Source organism: Setaria italica, chromosome I (genome assembly GCF_000263155.2).
Source record: "Setaria italica strain Yugu1 chromosome I, Setaria_italica_v2.0, whole genome shotgun sequence".
Lineage (NCBI taxonomy): Eukaryota > Viridiplantae > Streptophyta > Magnoliopsida > Poales > Poaceae > Setaria > Setaria italica.
This window is the reverse complement of record NC_028450.1, coordinates 32,176,381-32,198,500: the sequence shown is the minus strand read 5'-3', so window position 1 is coordinate 32,198,500 and position 22,120 is coordinate 32,176,381. Positions and strand designations below refer to the sequence as shown.

Sequence of the window (22,120 nt, the reverse complement as noted above, 5' to 3'; positions counted from 1 at the left end):
GCCATTCCCTAAAATCTGGCAGGTTACTATCTTTATTGCTCTTTTTTTTCAAATGTTTGATGATGGATCATACTCTCCATCATCCCCATTTGATTGTTCTTGTAATTATGCAAACCCAAATGGCCAAATCAAACCAAGCCAGGAAAAATACCAGAAAATATATACAACAGAAGACGCATACCAAAATTTCCTGGATAAGTAGGATATAAAAAATTTCCAGCTGCATGAGTCTGGAAGCTTATGGGCTAGACAGACTCAACACAACATTCCAAATCCACCGAGCAATATACTCACACTGAAAGCTTTTAAAACCTGTCATAAGCTTTCAGGAATGTCAAGAAGGCAACAGCAATGCCAAATCTTATTCAGTGATTCAGGTTTTGTCAAATCTGTCACCAAATGATTTCAGACATTCCTGACATGAACTACTATTCAATTTGTTTTTAACCACAAATTAAACAGTGATACACAAATCCTAAACACATTAAACTTGAAGAACATGGTAATACCCACTTAGGTGGGACCTCGTGGAATTTCCCCAGGCACAGGCACCTCATCATCACTGGATTCTTCTGATACAGCAGTTTCCTCGGCAGCAGATCCTTCAAGCTCAAGTGCCTCTGCATCCGCAGCAACAGACTTTGCTTCAGCAACAATTTTTCCAGATGTACCTTTTGAACAAGAAGTGTCCCCGCTATCTAAGTCCAACCCAAGCTCCTTCTCAAGCTTCTTCCACCCAGACACTCGGAACTTCTTATGCATATCTGCAATAACCTTCTTGGCCTCAGCCACCATCCCTCCCTTTACCAATCCCTCAACGAACCCTTTCATTGTAAAAAAATCTGGTACCTTGTTCCTCTTCAAGCTTTCCTTGAAGATGCCCAACCCAGCATCAAAGTCGCCATTGGCACACAGCCCTGCCAACATATACTTGTATGTAGCAGCATTTGGGGAGAACCTCTTCTCAGCTAGTGAATGATACACAGCCTTGGCATCCACAAATTTTCCATTTCTGCAATAGCTAGACATGAGGAAATTGTAGGTGATGATGTCCGGCTTCACTCCATCCGCCTCCATCTCCTCCATCACCTCCATAACCTCTTCCAGCTTCCCATACAGTCCGTAATACATGACCTTCACATTATACACCGCCACATCAGGTTTGCATCCACTCTCTACCATTTCCTTCCACAAGAGCTCAGCCTCCTCTGTCTTCTTCTGCTTATACATTGAATCGATCAATGGGGTGTAGATTTTGGTGGTCGGCGAGATACCTTGCTCACGCATTTGATCCAAGGTTTGCTTCGCCTTAGCATCGTCGCGGTTCATGCAGTAGGCTTTGACAAGGATGCCGTAGGATGTGTCGTTGGGGGTGATGGAGAACTCCTTGGAGAGCTCGGCGAAGAGGGCAGGGATTCGGTGGTGGCGGCGACATCTTAGGAAGGTGGAGAGGAGGGCGTTGAATGGGAGCGCGGAGATGGGGGTCGGGAGGGACGGCGCAGTGGAGCGGAAGGCGTCAAGGGCCTTCTCGTGGAGGTTGGCGGAGGCGTAGGAGCACAGGACGGCGGCGAGGTAGGGCTCGGTTGTGCACGCAACGAGATAGGAGGATATGAGCGCCTCCGCATCGGCGACGCGGCCGGCTACGGAGAGGCGGCGCGCGGCGACGGAGAGTGTGTTGCGGGTGGCGCCGGCCGACATGGAGGCCGTGTCGATGGTCTCCAGGATGGAGACCGCGCGGTCCGGATCGAACTCGCGGCGGAGGCGCCGCCTGGCGCTGGACCCCGTGGTGGCGCCAGGGTCGCTGCTGGCTGTGGTGTTGGAGAGCGCACGGGAGAGGGGGAGGCCACGGGCGTGGGCATGGGCGCGGCGGCCCTGGCGGAGGAGGATCGCGAGCGCAGCCATTTTCGTGGGCGGCGACGCCGCGACGGGGTGACGGCGAGGAGAGGGTTTAGTTGGGTTTCGCTCCGCTAGGTTTTGTGTTTTTTTTTTTTTGAGGGGGCGCTAGGTTTTGGGCCTGTTCGAATAACCCAAAATAAGCCGTAGCCGACTGTTCAGCCGGCTTTTTTTTTTATTTCTCTCCGTGTTTACTGTTCAAACAGTAAAAAAAGCCGGATGCAGCTTATTTGCAGCCCAGTACTTCCATTGTAGCGCGTCCGGAATGTAAGTACCGGGCCTAATTGAGTCGTGTATCGCGGACCCAAACTTTTTTTTTTGAACGGACCCAAACTTGAAAGCCCAAAACATATCGACCCACCGAGCTCGTAGGAAAGAGTACCGTTCACTCAGGCTCAGCTCAGCTCACCGGGGGCCGTGTCCGCCGCGTCTCCCTCCCGCGCGGTCACCGGCGAACTCGCCGCGCGGCGGCGTTGCCTCCCTCCCCGGAACCACCAAGCAGTGTCGCGCAGGGTTCTCCTCCCCGATATCGCTCTTCCCCGTGCCCGATGCCGCCATAACCAAAACCCTAAAGCCCTGAACCCCCCGAAACAATCATATGGATGAGCTCGTGTCGGCGGCGCTGGAGGAGGTGTGCGCGCGCCTCGCGCCGGGGATCCACGTTGCGGACCTCTGGCCCGCGCTCCGCGGCGCGCTCGATGTCGCGGGCCTCCCGCTCGGCCCGCCCGTCAAGCGCGCCCTGTGGGCCCGCCTCCTCGCGCTCCACGTCGTCAATCTCGTGGGGGGGGATGGGGATGGGGCGCCCGTCCCGGCCGGTGACCCCGCGGAGAAGGACGTGGAGGAGGCCGAGCGGCGGGGCGTGCGGCTGGTGGCGAGCGCGGCGATCAGGGACAACTTCCTCGGGATGTATGAACGCAGGTTCGCGAAAACGGAGCTGAGTGCCGTTCAGAAGGCGACATTGGAGTGTGTTGCAGCAAGCAGGTGCGATCCGCCGTGGCTTTTGGGCAAATATTATTGTCACGCCTTTCATTTCAATTTCATTAATCAGTCTTGGAAGCTGGGTCATTTGCGATTTGCGAGCTCATGGTTTTATGGAATGGAAGATTTTTGAATATTAATTCACTTAATTTACCTGCCTACTCCTATGTGGTTACCCTACAAAGGATAATTTAAATATTTTTAAGCCACAGCAATTTGTTACCTTTCTACAGTCATACACACCACGTAGAAATTTCCTTCGAAGTTAAGTATGGATTATAGTATTTCTTTGCCATCTATATAGTAGTTTTTTTTTCCACAGTTGATGCTCATAGTTCCTTGTTTCTTTTCTTTCGGCTGGTCTCTGTTTGATTGATGGTAGTTTCATTTTATTCACTTATATCCCTGTGCTTAGTTTTCAAATGGCCCAAGCCTGACTCAACGGAACATGAGCATCTTTATAGGGAGCCTAACATTTATATATATATATATATATATATATATATATATATATATATATATATATATATCTGGTTTTACTGTCCAAATCCACGGGCATATGATGACTCAGAAATCGGAGTTGTTAACACTATGTGATATGTCTATGAACACTATCAGTTGTTTCATTAATCCGCAAATTAGCATAACTGACACCGTCCAACAGAATGGCTATATGCCTTTCTTGCATGTTTGTACTGTTTCCAATTTTTAATTTGTTCAAATAATGGGGTATGTTCATTGATTTTTTTTATCTTGCCTTTGACTATTTTGTTTGCAGTTTCTTACATATTTGCTTTTGTTGTAGGACTTCTGGTGTAACGCAGAATGATCTCTGCAAAATTTTTAAAATGAAAGGAAACAATTTCCATTTTATTGTAAAGAGTCTTGAATCACAGCGGTTAATTGTTAGACAATCAACTATCATAAAGATGAAAGACCATGGAGCTGATAGGGAAGATGCCTCACAGAATAAGCAGGTTATCAATACCAATTCGCTATATCTCTCTCGATATGCCAAAGACTTGAACATGACTTCACAACAAAGAATTGAGATTACAAAGCCAGAGCTACTACTGAGCAATGAAGAGACCAATGTAGATGCTTTGCAAGAAGATGGGACTTCTGGTGTTAACTCCAAGAATGATATATCTATTCATGATTATCTTCCAGCAATGAAAGCCATATGTGATAAACTTGAAGAAGCTAGCGGAAAGGTCAACTGCGCTCACATTTTTCTCATTTGAAGCTCTACTGGTATTTGCTTTTGATTTTCCAGTTTGCTGATTTGCATGATTATTTCCCCTAGGCTCTTGTTGTGTCAGATATAAAAGTCGATCTCGACTACAGAATGGCATATGGGCACAGAGCATGGAGAAATGTAAGCCTGCTTCAAATCACTTAAGGAGTGTTTGGTTTGAGGAACCAAATTTTCCTATACATTTTCATCATCCCACTATTTTGAAGGGATAGCATCATTACTCATTTTATACTCGGCATTTGCTTACGAGGGATGAGGTGGTGTTGGGTGAATTAATTCAATTCCTCATACAAAACAAGTGGATTATGTTTGGATCGTTCATTCAACATTCTGCTCCTCAAACCAAACACGCCATTATTTTACATAATCTATGATGGACTGATGGTACTTCCCCTCGTTTTGTTACTAAGATGAACTATTCCTCTCAGGTATTGCATAGGCTAAGAGATGCACAACTTGTTGAAATATTTGATGCTCAAGTTGATGATAAGGTGATGTTCACCTTTCTTGCTGTTTTAAATTTTCACTTGCTATTTAATGCAACTTTCTACTTTTTGGGGTTCATTCTCTCAGTTCCTGGTGCTTCCTGTCAGGATTGAAGTGTTTAAACCTTTAATTCGAAAATTGTTGGGCTTTTAGAAGTCTAATTCGTGATAGGATTTCCAGTAACTCGAGTATGGTTTACTAGCATGGTTTCGTACCCTGGCTTATATTCTACCTTAAACTTGCATATATTTTTGCACTGAAGACGCAACAATCTGCAATTCCATTTCTGATTAAGCAAGATTTAAAGAGTACACAAGGTGAGACTTTGTGGATTTCAACCCAAATACGTGGAATGTTATACTAGAGACCTAAATGAGAGAGAAAGCACAATCTCACTCATCTTATCCACCCTCCGAGCTTGCTTCTTTGGCAACAACTACTTTCAGAGCTGCAACAAATCAGATGCAAGATATTGTTGATTAGCTGGCTAGGCTTATAATTACATAGATGATTCAGTCTGTACTGCACCATGCCTGCTTTAATATTTTTTCTGTTTCACATGCATTGTTAAGCAACAAGCTATAATATTATTTTCCTTTTTCAGGTCGTCCGCTGTTTGCGACTGCTGAAAAAATTTGATCCAAATGAGTTTCAGCCGAAAAGTACAGCATCAACTTACAAATTTGGCAAACAAGGTCAGGCCACTGATCAAGTTCTGGAACTTCCATTTGAGAACTGTATATATGATATGATCAGTGCCCAAGGGACAAAAGGCATAACACTTGTTGAGGTACTTCTCTTAAATCTTATATTGGCGCAACTCTGTATTATATGTTTTTGATGATACGCTACACTCCTTAGCATCTATGGTGCTTCTGTTTACAGTGCTATTGTGTTTGCAACTCTGTGAAGCTCTGTTTACAGTGCTATTCTCTTTACAGTCCTTAGCAACTCTGTATTATATGTTTGCAGTGCTATTTTGTTTCGTTTCTAGTTATACATGTCACTTTACCTACTATTCTCTTTGATACTTGATTATGGTTACTGCCTAAAACCAAATTGAAGATATTCATTTTGCTTGGTTATGGACTTGTTTGAGCAATTGGTTATGTTATTTATAGACCTGGAAACAAGAATAATTTCCCATGCAAACATAGAGAAGGTCCTGGGGAGAGAAATAACATTCTTTGCTGACTCAGTATGCTTCCTAGTGAATAAAAAAGATCCATGAGCAAAAGCTCGTGTCTTGAACCCCACAATGTATTTATGATTATCAGTATATAGAGGAGCTTGAGTACACATCATTGTGTACAAATTGGTGCTTGCTTATGTCATCTGAGATGTGATGATATTTTTCTTATTTATCTTGAAATTTGTAAGACGTCTCATACAACTTCCCATTAGATCGGCAAACGTCTTGGACACAACAATTCCAAAAGGCTCCATAAACGAGTATCATCCATGCTCAAAAAGTTCAATCTAACTTGGGAAGCAGAAGTTCCAGACAAGACATCACAGTACCGAGTTTGGACTTCAAAAAACTTCTCACTCTACAAAGCTGGTACTGCTCTGCAAAATTTTGGGGCGCTGTCAGAAGATTGTGATGATTGTCCAGATTTGTGGTCCCTAGTTCCATCGAAAGAATTGGATTCTTCTAGCCCACATGGCAATTTACTCTTGCTTGAACAAGAGAGCCACGATGAACCAATCGAACATCATATCCAGAACGACCTTGATGCTTCTGCTAGAGTTTGTCAATTAGTTGAAGAAGGTAAACCTAGATTTGCATAAGTATCTGTTTGTTTTGTTATCTTCTGCGGTTAATATCTCTGGGATTGCCATGCTGCAATAAGAGCTTTTATGCACCTAGAAAAGCCAAAACGACCTACAATTTGGAACGGAGGGAGTACTGATTAAAAGATGACATTCTTCGACTTTAAGATCACTAATAGATCCAGAGAGCTTTATGTTTTTTGATCCAAGGAAACTTAAAGTCTATATCTGATCAGATGCACCCATGGTTGAGCAATATGATCCATTTTAAATTCTTCATATCTTGTTTTCCCCCAATAGTCCTATTTAAAATTCCAAACATAACAAAGGTCGTGCTTTTTGGTAGGTTATTAGATTCACAAATCTAAAAGTTATTCAGCCAATCAGTAGTTATCTGTATCATTTTTCTTTCAAGTAATACTGTGTGTTGATTTTTGGAACTACTACTTCTCTTTAGTCTTTGTGTAATTTAGGTTCCAGACAACATGTTATTCAACTCAATGTAAGTGACACATGCTTTTGTCCTAGATAAAGTTGCTTTGGGTCAGAGGAAGAGGCGTCGGAGCCGTCCATTAACTTCTGATGATCAACGCCATAGAAGGATTCTGCACATGTTAAAGGTTGGTTCCCAAGTATTTGTCAATCAAGATTATTCGCATAAAAATTCTGTCTAATGCAACTGTGCTGTAATGTAGTTCTTCTATTTATGATAGTTCGATGTTGAATTTCATGGCATGTTATATATTCTATACTTTGTCCTCTATATTTGATGCACTGCCTGTTTCATATTTTAGTTGCAGGTGTATGCATACATCTGATGTGCTGGTCTTATTTATTTTATTATCATTTATTGTTATTGCTACTTATTTACCTTTAGTGTCCATAATTTGCAACTGCAGAAACAAGTTAGGTGATGGTTTTTTAATTTTTCGGGTGTGTTGCCCTTAATCCAGTATGTTTTATTAATTATTTCTTTTTTGGGGGTGTGGGGACAGTAGACTCTTATGATTCAAGATAAATTGCCCTGTTTTTTTTGCATATGGCATGGTGATATGTTGCCGACAATTGCTCTAGTGTTTTATATTTTTCTTCCAAATAAACCTATTTTGACTGCTCTATATCATTACATTTCTTCTGAGAAGGTTTAAGGGAGTGCATATTTATGACCATGAATATTTTTGTGGTCATCATGAGACAGATCCTAACCCTATTGATTATTGTCTTTGATGAATTACATGCATTCTTGCCCTTGTTGCCATAGGCAATACTATGTCCAATCGTAAATATATGATGTTTAAAAAGTTTTGCAGCCAAGCATCCAACTTCCATAAACTAATTAAATAAACTGTATGATTTGGTCTTTTGGAAATGGTGTTATTAGATTCATCATAAAATATTTCTAACAATATAACAATTTTACAATTCTACTATCGTTTTCATATAATATATATTTAAAGTTGCATATTGGAGGCCACCTGATATATTTTCAAACTTGAGGGAGTGATAGTGACTACTTAGATAATTCTCTTTTATCGTTTTTGTTTCCGATGAGCAGCTTTCTGCTTCCTATGTTTCCTTTTTGTGAGCTCATCTTCATGTTAGTCCTTGGTGTGCCTTTAGCATGTCTAATCACATTTAATCATTATGTTTGCCTTCTTTTGGGCCCTTGCAGAAGAAGAAATTTGTACTAAAGGTGGAGTTACATAAATGGTTAGAGCGGCTTGAAAAGAAGGACGGAAAAATAATGGACAGGAAGACATTGACTCGCACATTGAATAAGCTTCAGAAAGAGGGAAGTTGTAAATGTATCAAAGTTAGTGTTCCTTTGGTCACAAATTATACTCGCAGTCGTCTCATTGATGTAGTACTGCATTCTTCTGTTGGAGAATTGTCACCGGAACTTGTGGATCAATTTAGGATCAGGCAAAGGAACTTTGATACTGAATCTCGTGCAGTTGCAGCAGCTAAAGTGAAGCAAAATCAACATATGACTGCCATACCTGGTCTGAGGATTTCACGCAGAGTTAATGTTTATAAACCATTACTACTAGAAGCTATGTATGCTAATGGATTCATTAATGCAAAGATGATTCGGGCAAAGCTTTTGCATAAATTTCTGTGGGCATATGTCAATGCTTCTCCAGATTGGTGCAGTGCGTTTGGTTGTGCCAAAGAAGGCCATTATGATAAGAGCTTTAATCAATCATACCTGTTATTTTCAATGGAAGCAGCTACAAAAGAAATGCCTCTTGAACTCTTTCTACAAGTTGTTGGATCATCAAAGAAGATTGATAACATGATAACTTGGTGTAGGCTTGGAAAAACACTTTCAGAAATTCCTACCGAGGAATACAACCAGCTCATGGATACCCATGCCAAGGGCCGACTCTCACGTTTAATAAATATTTTAGACAAGCTCAAGGTAATGCACTTGGTGTTCTTTTCTAATATTTGCAGTTAACCTTATGATAATCTACAATCTTAGGCATTATCCTAAAAACTTTTACCAAGCACAAACCTGAAATGCTACTCATTCTGTACATGCTAATACTCGCTACATATGTAAGATTGTCAGTACTTTTACATTGTTCAATACTTAATTGCATAGGTGACTAGGGTGCAGCAGACTGATGAACACTTCTATGTGTTTGACAGTTGGTTCAGTTTGCAAAAGAATTCGTAGAAGATGGTGGTGTACCTTCAGATGCGATTCCTACACATTCGATGGAGCTCAGGCCTTACATTGAAGAACCTATACCAAGAATTCTTTCATCGTCCCAACTGAACAATCATCGAAAAATTCGGCATGATTTTGTGCTTTTAAAGCAGGAGTACGTCGATGCCTATTGGGAAACATTGGAGTGCTGTTATTTGACAGCTGGCTTGGCTGAGCCGTTGAGTGCCTTCCCTGGCTGTTCTGTTCCTGAGGTTTGTCACATCTGTTGTACATCATTGATGCATAGGCCTATTACCTAATACTCTCCCTCCATTCTGAATAAATGTATTTTTTTTTGAAACTATACAGCGGGGGAGACCCCCACTGTGGTAAGACATATTAGTAAGCAAAGAAAAAAATACTGTACACGGACAAGTGTCCAAAGGGAACCATAGCGCCCCAAAAATAAAAAACCCTCCGGAAGGCCTCAAAGAAAGCTAAGAGCTAGGGCTAAATCTGTACATTGTTGACCCAGTTAAGGAAGGTCTGCCTTTTGCTTTCCTTGATTCTATGAGCTTGAAGTCTAGCCTCATCTATAAAATTAGACTTCCAGTCTTGGACTGCTGGTCTTTTCCCTTCAAAGATGAGATTATTCCTTTGTTTCCAAATGTGCCAAGTGGCAATTATGAAAACCTCCATGAAGAACCAGTGATGGAATTCCTGTTGGTCTCTCTTCAACATTTGGAAGAAGCCAAAATTTCTTACCCATTCAATGCCAATGGCTTGCCAGCAGGATCTGTTAAGGTTATATGAGAAAAAGATACAAAAGGCAGTCTCCTCCATATTGTGTGTGCATAGGATGCATTTCTAATTGTTGTCTTCAATGTTGAAATGCCTCCTCTTTAGAAGGTTTCTGGTATTCAGTCTATCCATGAGTAGAAGCCATGAGAAGGTTCTGAGTTTGTTACTACATCTTGACTTCCAGATCCATAAGAAAGGTGATGGAGGTCTAATGTTTTTGTAGGGTAGGTTGTAGAATTGTTTAGATGAGTAATTGTTGGATCCCCACACATAGTGCCAACAGTCCTTTTCATTTTCTTGTACTTGTAGTCCCTGGATGATTTCCTGTAACTCTTGGAACTCTTGAAGAATAAATGTACTTAGAACCTGAATGCTTAAACTCCTCAACTTTGACAGCTAATATATAGATAACTATTTAGATTGGCAACTATGAAAAGAAAGACTCAACCAGAGGAGAGACGTACCTCTGATTTTTGTCTTAAAAACCTCAGCTTCAAACCGGGGCTGGTTACAAGGGGTTTCATCAACCCCCTGGAGTTCAATGCTCTACTGTCCGCGGGAAGCTTTGGTTAGATTGGCAACTATGATGCAGTTGGCATGAGAAGTGTTTCATGAATTTTTTATATATTTAACTTGCATATCACCATAAACACTTCATAGCCAAAATGGCTTATTGGAGGCTGTCATGTCCAAAGCGTTAGCTTTGTACTTGTCATTCTCATTTAATCCCTATCTGTGCTTAGAAAAAAAACTTATGTTTTTATCAAATTTTGACTTCTTTATGTTGTCTGGACGAATTGCATAGTGCTGCTTGTTTCCACTTAACATATGTTTCATTAATCATTATCTTCATATTCCGCATTTATATGAAATGTTCTCCTTTCTTCCTTCTGATATAGTTTCAACTGAACTATGCATGTTTGTTATGGGGTTGGATCTGAGATCATAATTGTGCACGATGGGATAATGTAGCCTCATCTCCCTGGAGCCATGGTGGAGGAGAACAGTACAAGGGAAAATGTTACCGAAGGGACATAGAGAAGAGATAGGAAGTTAACTTCTTAGTTGATTTATTTGCAGGCCACCAGCACTGATCCTTACATAGAGAAGGCCAGCTGCAACAAACCAATCTTAACAAAGAAACTCTTATCCCAACAAACCAATCTCATGTTACTGAACCTGACTCTTAAGCAAATAGCCAGCATCCTAATCTAACCAGCTTACTCAGCTTGAGCCAAGCTAGCCTTCTTGTGGTGCCTAGCTTAAGTGCAGTCCCACGTAACAGTATTTGCATTTAATTTAAATGGACGACTCTTGTCTCTATCTTTGCTAGTTCACAGCCTCGCGCTTCTGCCATCAGGGTTTGATTTCAGTACCTTACATGTCTGCTGCTGCTGTTGCTTTTAATTGATAAGTCATTTTTCATGACCAACTGCTGCAGTGCTGTTGCCAAAAATCTCACTACTGTTAGCCCTATTCGAAACACTAATTTCCAGGACCTCGATACTCGTATCATATTTGCTCTATTTCTTGTCTGTACCTTTTGACTATATATATAGGCAGCTCTGCAGCTGCAAGCATATTCATCGTTTGTTATTTGTCAGAGTTGTTCTACTATCTATTACTGAACCTCATTACACTCACTGTGAAACAATACTAGCTGGAAGTGGCTAGTTTATAAGCTGTCTCTTGATCAGAGCTTTTATTTACATTGTAATTGGATACTTCTGTTCCATGTAGGTTTCTCATCCTCGTTCATGGAGTTCACTTAGAGTCATGACTACTGAACAACGACTGGAATTGCAACAGCGTATTATGAATGTCAGCGAGAAGGGGAAAATTCCTTTTAAAGATTGTGTTAGAATAGCAAGGGAATTGAATCTCTCTGTAGAGCAGGTATGTGTAATGTGTTTGAGATCTTCCCCATTTTCATTTAGTGATCTGAAGTACTATAATTATTTGATCACATTTTGCATTTCTGTATTTCTTTAATCAAACTATGAAAGTTTTGTGTGCTGATTTGATGGTTTCTTCATGATATGAAAATGGATACCTGCAAGATTCAGAAGCCATAGGATAAAAAAGAGAAAAACCAGGTTCATCTGTGCTGCAGTTATGCCTTTTCTAGTCAAGTGCTCTTTTTAGCAATATGTGTAAGTCAACCGGGCAGACAAACCAAGGGGATAGCAAATATGGAAAAAATTTAAAGCTACTCCTTCCATGTTCTTACTTCTCATTTTGGATTTGGAGTTTTGGACAATGCGTCCAGCTTGTCTTTGACCATTACTTTTCCTGAGAACTTGTTATAAAAGATATTGAAAATAGAATTGGCACGAAGTATTTTTCATGACAAATCTACTAATACTATATGTGATAAATTTTAATACTTATTGGTATATTGGAGGTCAAAAGTTTGGCTGCACACATTCATAGACGACATCTATTTGAGCATGGTGTTAATTGGGCATGGAACAAGCCACCAAAATTCTCTTACAGCAAAGTAGGAGTCGAGAGTGGAAGTATTGCAATAACCAAATCTTTGATTTCCTTGACTAACAAACATTGTGCCAGCCATTGTGGCAGGACGCTTCACAAGGAAACAGACAAATAACGCGAGACAGAGGGTGTGCTACTTTGTATTATTTGGTTGATTGTATCATTATTCTGTTCTCTCCCTTTTAGATGCTTCCCTACTTTCTCATGTCGTGGGGTTGTGATGGACAAGGGGGCATCTTATCTGACGCATTTGTACAATGCATGCTGCAGAAGGTTGAGAGGGAAGATGGTATATTTAGCGAAACAGTTCCTGCCACAACCTACAACGTAGGGAGAGATAGGCTGGGTAAGGGACAAGGGCATAGGGATACATGGTGAAACCTCCTCTATGCCCTGGTCAAGTGAACAAGTTGCAACAAGAACGTATCTGTGCTTGGTTTAATTAGTAGATAACAACTCAGTGCTACAGATGATAGAATAGATAACTGGGAAGAAAAGAAAAAAAATCTAATTGCAACATCGCTGGAACAATTGGACACAAATTGCAAAAGTTCCTAACAATTTATGGGCTGCTTCGAACTTGTGAGCGTGCTGGCAAAGCTGCCTTGCATATCTCTCACTCTGCCTCTCAGGCATCAGAGTTAGGTCCAGTAGTGCACATTGCGCGACAAAGGAATTGTTTTCACTATGATTGATTTGTTATATTTATCAATCTTTCCCTACTGATTGGCATTTTTATCTATTTATTCCGTACATGGTTCCTTTCAGTGTACTGGTCAACATGATTGGTTTCTTATGTAGGTGCTTCGCCTTTCATATGAAAGGCAATCTCGGCTTCGTGAACAGCCCAGCATTACTGCTAAACAAAAGCAGCAAAAAGTTAGTTCTAGATTAACTTCCGAGAAAAGAAAGAGATCTGCTGATGAGATCACGCAGAAGTTTTTTAAACGAAAAGTACAAGCAAGTGGATCTGTCGAACAAATACCGGACCAGTCTACTCTTGATGAGGAAGTACCAGAGACAATCTCTTCATCACCCACTGACCAAACAAACCGAAGTGATCAGCCGGTGTCCAGAACTAGCAGTAGTTCCACAAACCATGCAGATGAAGATAAGGAAAGCAGTCCAGTGATCAGTCGATCTACTATCCTAAGAAAAAGCTGCATGAGAAGTAAAAGATTCTTGTGGACGTATGAATCTGATAGGTATTTTTTTTCTATTCTGGTTTCAAATTGATTTCTGAATCTCAATACTGGAGTTAAAGGTTATGCGTGATAGTCCTGATTGTTTATTATTATTATTTGCAGAAAATTGCTGATGATATACATTAGAATGCGTGCAATACTTGGAGCAAGATATTATCGTGTAGCTTGGAACTCTCTCTCTGATCTTCCAGCTCCACCAAATACATGTCGTAGAAGGATGGCAATACTATTGAAGGGAAACGAAAACATAAGAGGAGCTGTGATGTGTATATGTAATCTTCTTGGGAAACGTTATGCTAGATACCTTGAAAAGGAAAGGAGATCGAAAAAGAGAAGATTACTTCCCCAGATTTCAAAAAGTAGTAATGAAACTAATTTGGATTCAGATTCTGAGAAATTCAATTGGGATGACTTCGAAGTTCCGGAAATAAAGAGTGCACTTAGTGAAGTCCTTGAATTAATTCGGACAGAAAAAGTGGACCAGACCAAGAGAGTTGGGGCCAAGAATGAAAAGAACAATAATAATGATAGTGATGTCACAAAGGACACAAGAAGTTCGCAGGAACTATTGGTAAGTAATTTCTACATTCAAGATCAACTGCCAAAATATATATAATGATTTTCCACTTTAGAATAATCATTTTAATAATGATTTTCCACTTCAGAATAATCAGGCTACACGAGGTAAAACCAAAACTCCAGTTCCAGAAAGTGGGTTCTGTGATCAGGAAAAAATGTGCAGACATTCAAATGAAGTCCAACCAAGTGAAAGCATGGACATTCACTGCAAACCTCAAGAAAAAATCATTAAGGACCACAGAAATAAGATTATTGAAAGAGGTTTACGGGAATCCTTGCCCGTTGCAAATGCATTGGAGCTTTTGAAGTTAGTATTCCTCAGCAGATCATCAGGATCAGATGTACAAGCTTCACTAGCAGCAACCCTGCAGCTTTATTCAGAGAGTGAGATTTTTACTGCAGTTTCCCTTCTGAAAGAAAAAAATTTCTTGGTTAGTATTTGTGAACTCATGTTTCCTTTGGTATATTTGTTCTTCAGTATGCTGTGCCCAACTTAGATATTTTGATTTTCATTAGGGGTATGTGTGGTGTATGACCCAGGTGAGCCCTATGCTCTTCCAAAACTTGAGGTCCCGCGCGATGCCAAGGTATAGGCAAAATTTGAGTGTTTGGTTTGTAGCCATACCATACCAATTTGCGGGAAATGCTAAAACTGGTAGAGAAAGTAGTGTTTGGATCGTAGCCATGCCAAAGTGAGATCTTGTAACCACAGGCTATTTAAATTTTTTCTCGTCAAAATATAGCCAAGTGGGCTCTTGTTTTGTAGATTTTATTACAAAGAATATTATGATGCAAACAGATCGTAAATCAATTATATCCTTCATAAGATGAATTCGTTTCAAGTGTAATAATCCAAAACTTAAAAAGTTTATGCAACCAACCAGAATAGCAGAACCTGCCACATCACCCACGAGAGCTCCACAGACTGCGCAGCAAAAAGCTCGCCATGATCTCTGCCTGCATTTTTAGCATTGTTTGCGCTGCCAAATTTTCCATGGTAACACCAAACTTGGTGCCAATCCAAATTCCAAACAGCGGTCAGTATGTTTTAGTAATAGCAAACTTTGCCAAGGTTTTGGTTGGCTCTGAACCAAACAGCCCCTAGTTTATGCAGAATGACAAATAGATGGCTACATGCTAAACTGAGAATACATATTCAAAGGTAAGCTTGATTTGATACCCAGACAGTTTTTTCTTGTTTTATCTTGCAGTGAACCGGGATCTAAGTTAGGTTTTCTCAGTGCCCACACTTGGATACCAACATACATTTATGCTCTTATTGTAGTTTACTATGGCTTTTATTTTCCTTATAGTATAAACAGTTGAACCACTTTGAAGAACCTTCTAAGGATTTCTTAGTTTGTTCTGAAAGGATCATAAATTTTTTCTATTTAACACTTTGTTCGTGCTATTTGAGATAATCTTACGAAGGATATGGAACATTTAATTCTTATTACCTAGCCGAATAGTGCGCTACTTTTGTAAAGTATGATGACTCGCAATTTAAAGCCCCAGTTACTCATGAACTGCCATTCATGTTTTTTCCCCATTTCACAGGTTACTGGGAGTGGTGGGAAGCCATACACCCTTTCTTCAAAATTCTTAACCAATGCTTGTATTTCACCCTTCCCATTTGGTTCAGGGAAAAAGGCTTCTGAATTTTCTAATTGGCTTATAGCGCAGCAAAAGAATGCTACAGACAATGGAGTTTATCTGTATCCAGATATACAATGTGGAGAAATCGTTCATCTTTTCTCCCTGGTTTTGTCGGGAAAGCTGTTCGTTTCACCTTTCTTGCCTAGTGAAGGAGTTGGCGAGGCTGAGGAGCCTAACAGCTCTAGTCCTCTAGTCGTAGACACCAGCGGATTGGTTGACAGCACTCAGAAGCGCAAGGCTGATACAATGAAACAAAAAAGTGGAAAGGCTAAGAAACACAAGCCTTTGCCAAAGATAGAAAGTGACTTTTGCTACCGCCGGGAGAAAGGATTCCCTGCTATCCAAGTTGGTCTAGATCTTGAGAGAATTCAAACAAGCAATAACATGCAAGAATTACATGATAAAGAATGCCTTGTTTTTACTTCAAGCAGGGCAATGAGTAACAAGGATGGTGATTTGCATGCAGAAAGATGCATCATGCCATCATTTTCAAATCACTCAAGTACATATAGGCATTTATTGTCTGAATCTCAGTTGGAAGACTCTTATTGTGGATGGCCATGGGATGCTATGAAAAATTATGTGGAAGAGTTACCATCAGTATCAGATCACCAAAAGGAATCGTTCACATGGTCTTCTGATCTGTTCAGGAATGCATTTTGTGTTATTCATAAAGCTGGCGAACAAGGAGTTACTTGGAAAGAATTGTCACAGGCACTGCATCCATTAGGTACTTAATATGCTTACGCGCAAAGATTTTCCATAGTTTCTTAATAACAGCCATTGTTACAGTCTTTTGTTCTTAACTGTGCAGCCATGCAATTTGTCTATAGAATTGTTGATACGCTCAAGAGATTTCAGCTGGCCATTAAGGTAAAGCGGTAACATTAAGTATATATTAGTCCTGTAGGTGTTATTTAAATGCTACTGTTGTTTCCTCTGGTTATAAATGCATTATAAGCATGCTACAATCTATTCGTGCTGCTTTCTTGTCATTTTTTTTCTTTATTCACTTGTCCTCCATTAGCTAATGGGTGGGATTCATTCAATTGCTTCATAGGTCAATGCATATGATGGTGTTCAGATCGTGGACTCGTTGCATTTGTCAAAGTATCATATAACCACACTTGCAGAATGCAATCCTTGCAGCTGCTCAGGTCCTCCAACTTCTCAAGTTGTGGATAATGGAGACCCCAAAAATCTACTGAAAGAGAAGCATACCATACCTATTAATTTTCATGGGCCTATAAAAATGCTTGGTGATGGGCACACGGTGACCGTAATCAATGTTCAAAGCAAGTTGAGCTCACCTCATATTTACAGCAAAAATCCTGGGGATGACGAAAGGCTATCTACTTCAAGAGAAGACAATAAGGAGAGTAGTTGCTATCATGATTGCGAAGGGCATATTTATCAGCCTATATTACCATGGATAAATGGTGATGGTAGCACTAATAGCACTGTCTATGAAGGTTTAAGTCGCCGGGTTATTGGTTATGTCATGCACTATCCTGGAGTAATGGAGGTATGCTTGCTTTTTTTTATGCCTTTTTTTTCAACAGGAAACTGGTGTTTTGCTTGCTCGTGTATGCTGCAATAAGTTTTCCATTACATTGTATGACATTCCTAGCCACAATATCCTTTATTTAGGAAGAATTTATGTATGTAGCATCTAGGAAGACACCAGGTAAGTTTTAAACTATCTAGGAGTGTACATGTTCGATATTTGAATTTGCATACATCAAATTCAGTCCTGAGTTTTAAATTTAGGATATCAAATCAAGTTCCAGACATGTTACTACCACCTTTGGAATTATTCCATTTTAACATATGTGATGTTTGAATATCCGGAATACTGAAAATCGCTAGGCCTGCTAATGGGTTGAAACCCGCCCCAAACCGCAATAATTAACTCGTTCACCCACCCCACCCCGCTCCATAATTCTATTGTCTAAACCCAACCCAACCCGCCCCACCAATTGATATAACCCATGGGTTTGGTATATGAACCTATGAGTTTATATAAACCTCGCGTTCACACCTTAAAATTTTAGAGAAATTGACTGAAATTTGTTGCAGATGAATCAGTTTGACAGTCTGCTACTTTGTGTGAGGTAGTGCGGCTGGACTTATACGTAGCCCCCGCGTCAAGAGTTGGACCCTAAAGCTAAAACCTTGCGTTCACACCTTAAAATTTTAGAGATATTGACTGAAATTTGTTGCAGATGAATCAGTTTGACAGTCCGCTACTTTGTGCAAGGTAGTGCGGCTGGACTTATATGTGGGCCCCACATCAAGAGCCGGACCCTAAAACTAAAACCTCGCGTTCACACCTTAAAATTTTAGAGAAATTGATCAAAATTTGCTGGAGATGAATCAGTTTGACAGTCCGCTACTTTATGCAAAGTACTGTGACTAAATCCACATATGGATCCGACATCAAGAGCCGAAACTTGAAACTTAAACCTATGAGTGAAACCCATACGAACTCAAACAAAAAGAGAACCACTTCCAACCCATCCCAACCCGCATTTGCGATATACCCAACCCGCCCCAACCCATTAGATACAAAACCCATTTTAACCCATTCAAACACACCCCGCGTCACAACCCGCCCCATAAAACCCATTTCAACCTGCCCCATTAGCAGGCCTAAAAATCGCTTTAGCTGTGAGAATCTGATGGGAGTACTCTACACATATTTTGGAAACCAGTAAAAATAAAAGAACTAACATAATGCTTAAGGTTCAGAGATGGAGTAGTTAGCTGGAGCCCCACTTTTTTTCCCCTTTCATATAGTACTTGGTATTTGGTACCTCATCAGTTTGAGAGTGCTACTAATCTTCTACCACTTTATTTGTTGACCAATACTAGGCAGCACACGTGTTCTCCATCCTTTGCTGTGCTTAGGGCTCATTATTTAGTTCAATTTTCTTATTTAGTTGCACAAATAACCCCTCCAGTTAGACGAAAGGTGATGTTTTGGACATGGACATGGTTTAAAACATCAACTTTGACCAAATAAAATTATGAAATAAGAAAGTATTTCCAGTTTGTATCTATACATGCTATTTTCATATGACATCTTAATACAAATGAAGATGTCTTGACTTAAATTTAGAACTGGTATATTGCATGCTCTTGAAAGAGTCACTTTTGTGATGAAGAGCATTTTGGTCACACAGTATAAAGATGGTGTTCCCTTGGTAAATATCATTTGCTCAAAGTTGACAAATATCTGTGGATGGGAGATTGTAGACGTGTTATCTTTGCATGCTCATACATGGACCATGTGCACCATGTTTTAGTTCTTAATATGTTGACTTCAGTAGGTACAAATCGTAATGTAAGCCGCTGGACATTTTGAAATTATGTACCTTGTACTCCCTTTTCCATTGGACAGTGCTCCAGTAAGCTTGTGCATCATCCTGAAAACCTTGGCTCCACTGTTATAAGATTTTCCAGTGATGCATGTAAATGTGTACAACTCAATTATAGATACTTGTCATGTGATATAACTCGTTTGTCTTCATCAGGTTATCCTTTCTATGTTGCCACTGATAAAAACGACTTATTCCCAAAACATTCTTAAATTAATGTTCCATTATTCAATTTTTAAAAATAAAACAAAGCATTTGTTGTTTTTGCCATTGTTTAATTTAACGGTTCTAATTGTGTGCTTTGCTCTTATTGTGTTATAGGAAGATATTATCCATCGGATGGATGTATTGAATCCTCAGGTATCTGCTTAATTTTGTCTCTTTCCTGTACTTTCTTTTGTACTGGTCTTGCAGAAGAGATGCCAACCAAATTTCATCAGATAGAAGAAAGGCCAAATACAACCATGTTCTGAGCCGCTGGGGTGCTGCTTTCTTGCTTGATTAGCTTTGCATTGCTTTATTGCAGACTTGCCGGACCCTGTTGGAGAAGTTGATACTTGATGGGCACCTTAACGTTCGGGTGTTCGAAGAACCTGTGCCTACAGCTCCGACCATGCTGCAGGGCCTGTTCAAGCAAGACCCCAGTAAAGAAGCATCCAAGTGTAGAAAGCGCTTCTTCGCTAATCCAATGAGCACATCCCTGCTGTAAGAGGCAATGGGCTTGTTCTAAATTCACAGTCGTGAGGGGATCATGGTACGGAATGCAGGAATGCTTAAATGCTACCCTCTCCGGAAGTTCTATCAATAGTGCTTATCAAACTGGGCCATCGCTTTGTTCATTGCTCAGGCCGGTGTGTCATTTCCTCCAGGGCCTGGCAATTAGCATAGTCACGCCGTAGGTGACTGGGCCATCGCTCTGTACGAATACTGCATCCACCGAGTCTTTATGTTAGCATCCCGTTTCTCTGGTGCGGAAGACACAGGAGAATCATCATGCCTAACGTCACTCCTCACTATGAAAATTGAGAGGCGATGCGTCTGCTCAATCAAAAGTGAGACTCTGATGTTAGTGTGCATTATCGAAGGATATAATCCTTTGGGATTGCTTTAGAACGCCGGCGTGCTGGCGTGAACCGAAGTATTTTGGTTGTCGTTTTCCATCCCAAGGAACGATGACGGTGATCGAGTCAGGGTGCTACCACCTTGCCCACTGCACTTAGACCTGATTGATTCATTGATAGTAACCTCTGTAATTCTCGCTGCTTTGGTCGTTTTCCACACTTGCAGAGCATCTACAAAGCGGAAGACCACCGACCTGATTCATCCTCCCTAATCCCTCCCATGCTAAATTTGGGAACCATCACTATTAGGTCAACTTTCACCACTTATAACGACGGCAATGGTGTTTATGTTTCTGCTATCTGTTTCAGCATCTTGCTCGATGGATAACTTTGATTTGTACGCTGTGGTCTGCAACTGCAAGCTTGAAATGTTGAGCTCTACATGTTTCATGTTTGGCCATGATACTGACGATCGGATCGGTGCTTGCACAAGTAGTTGAGTTGATGACAGAAGGCTGAGAAGGACCACGGAGAAATAATCAAACGTGGGGGTAGAATGTCGCGGGAGTACCGGGGCATGCGATACAATCCTTTTGGCTCAAACTTGTCCGCCACATAAGACGGCAATAGAAGAGCCAGATGGTGAAGTGCTCCCTATTGTTAAGGTTATTCTATCACAGGGTATTATAAGTTCCACGCAAACGATCTTCACTCGAGTTGGATAAAATCCAGGGGTCTGCAAAGTGTACGTGTATGGCTTGAGATTGTCATCACGGATCAACCAAGCTGTAAAAGTGGCCAAATGAACAAGGACAGTTATGCGTCTAACAATGAAAGCAACTACTCGGAGGATCTTAGAATATGGCTACCACTTCTTCGGCCCTAGCTACAGGCACGGCAACCTTTAAGAGGAAGTATATTGCTACATGTTAGTAGTCTCATAGATTGTCTTATACAATGACACATTGCTACGTTACTCTATCTCAGCAACAGCGACGGTTAAACACAATAATTTACATTTCCGACTCACGACGGTATATGGCCCATCACGACACTCAGCGAAGACTGCATTCCTACGCCACCTGCGCGCCATGCGGCCTGATGATGACACCAAATGGCTAGTACTGGGCGACTTCAACCTAATCTACAGCGCAAGAGACAAGAATAACAATAATCTAAACAGAAGATTAATGAGGAGCTTCAGAGCAACGCTAAATCATTGCGGACTCAAAGAAATACACTTACAAAACAGACGATTCACCTGGAGCAATGCAAGACATCAACCGACGCTGTCGCGAATTGACCGAGTCTTCTGCAATGAACCATGGGACCTGCAATTTGATGATCATATCCTCCACGCTCTCTCCTCCTCGCACTCGGACCATTGTCCTCTACTACTGGCGCAACAATCTGGTCCTCGCAAGCCGACGCCTTTCAAATTTGAAAACTTCTGGCCGAGATTACCAGGATTCTACGAGGTTGTCGCCCAGGAATGGTCAAAGACGACGGGACACACCGAACCATTCCATAGGTTGGGCTTCAAGCTACGCAAAACAGCTCAAGCACTGCGATCATGGAGTCGAAAGCACGTCTCCGATGCCCGTTTAAAATTGCACATGGCCCAAGAAGTTATCATGCGCCTGGACATAGCGGAGGAAACAAGAACACTCAGCGAATCAGAACACGACCTACGGAGCAAGCTCAAAAAAAGGCTCCTAGGATGGGCGGCCATAGAAAAGGCTAGGAAGAAACAATGCTCCAGGATAACCTATCTGCGCGAGGGTGATGCCAATACGCGATTCTTCCACCTGAAGGCAAATGGTAGAAAGAGGAAAAACTTCATCCAAAGACTAAAAAAAGAAAACGGCTGGGCCGTAACTCATATGGATAAGCAGCAG

At 41.0% G+C, this 22,120-nt stretch overlaps 2 protein-coding genes across 3 annotated transcripts; one reads left to right on the top strand and one right to left on the bottom strand.

Moving 5' to 3' along the window:
- Window positions 1–178: 178 nt before the first annotated feature.
- On the bottom strand, window positions 179–1,984 carry LOC101761521 (pentatricopeptide repeat-containing protein At2g18520, mitochondrial). The gene has a single exon (XM_004953136.3). The coding sequence runs from the start codon at window positions 1,900–1,902 to the stop codon at window positions 514–516; it is 1,389 nt and encodes a 462-aa protein (XP_004953193.1). The 5' UTR covers window positions 1,903–1,984; the 3' UTR covers window positions 179–513.
- A 287-nt stretch (window positions 1,985–2,271) lies between these two features.
- LOC101760594 lies at window positions 2,272–20,583 on the top strand. 2 transcript variants are annotated; one of them, XM_004953133.2, is made up of 18 exons: window positions 2,272–2,874; window positions 3,677–4,085; window positions 4,178–4,249; window positions 4,558–4,620; window positions 5,220–5,405; window positions 6,020–6,386; window positions 6,917–7,008; window positions 8,061–8,810; window positions 9,044–9,316; window positions 11,586–11,741; window positions 13,143–13,546; window positions 13,649–14,117; window positions 14,212–14,556; window positions 15,683–16,511; window positions 16,596–16,654; window positions 16,842–17,306; window positions 19,483–19,521; window positions 19,688–20,583. In XM_004953133.2, the coding sequence occupies exons 1-18, from the start codon at window positions 2,492–2,494 to the stop codon at window positions 19,868–19,870; spliced, it is 5,544 nt and encodes a 1,847-aa protein (XP_004953190.1). In that variant the 5' UTR covers window positions 2,272–2,491; the 3' UTR covers window positions 19,871–20,583. The 2 variants fall into 2 exon arrangements, with proteins under 2 accessions (XP_004953190.1, XP_004953191.1); XM_004953134.3 differs by having other exon boundaries at window positions 6,923–7,008; window positions 19,688–19,951.
- Window positions 20,584–22,120: the final 1,537 nt, after the last annotated feature.

What these genes read in the sequence shown, in the direction of transcription:
- LOC101760594 (XM_004953133.2), top strand. Translation starts at nt 2,492, where the DNA reads ATGGATGAGCTCGTGTCGGCGGCGCTGGAGGAGGTGTGCGCGCGCCTC. An exon ending in GAGTGTGTTGCAGCAAGCAG is followed by an intron (nt 2,875 to 3,676) that starts GTGCGATCCGCC and finishes CTTTTGTTGTAG; the next exon opens with GACTTCTGGTGTAACGCAGA. An exon ending in CTGGCTGTTCTGTTCCTGAG is followed by an intron (nt 9,317 to 11,585) that starts GTTTGTCACATC and finishes TGTTCCATGTAG; the next exon opens with GTTTCTCATCCTCGTTCATG.
- LOC101761521 (XM_004953136.3), bottom strand. Translation starts at nt 1,902, where the DNA reads ATGGCTGCGCTCGCGATCCTCCTCCGCCAGGGCCGCCGCGCCCATGCC.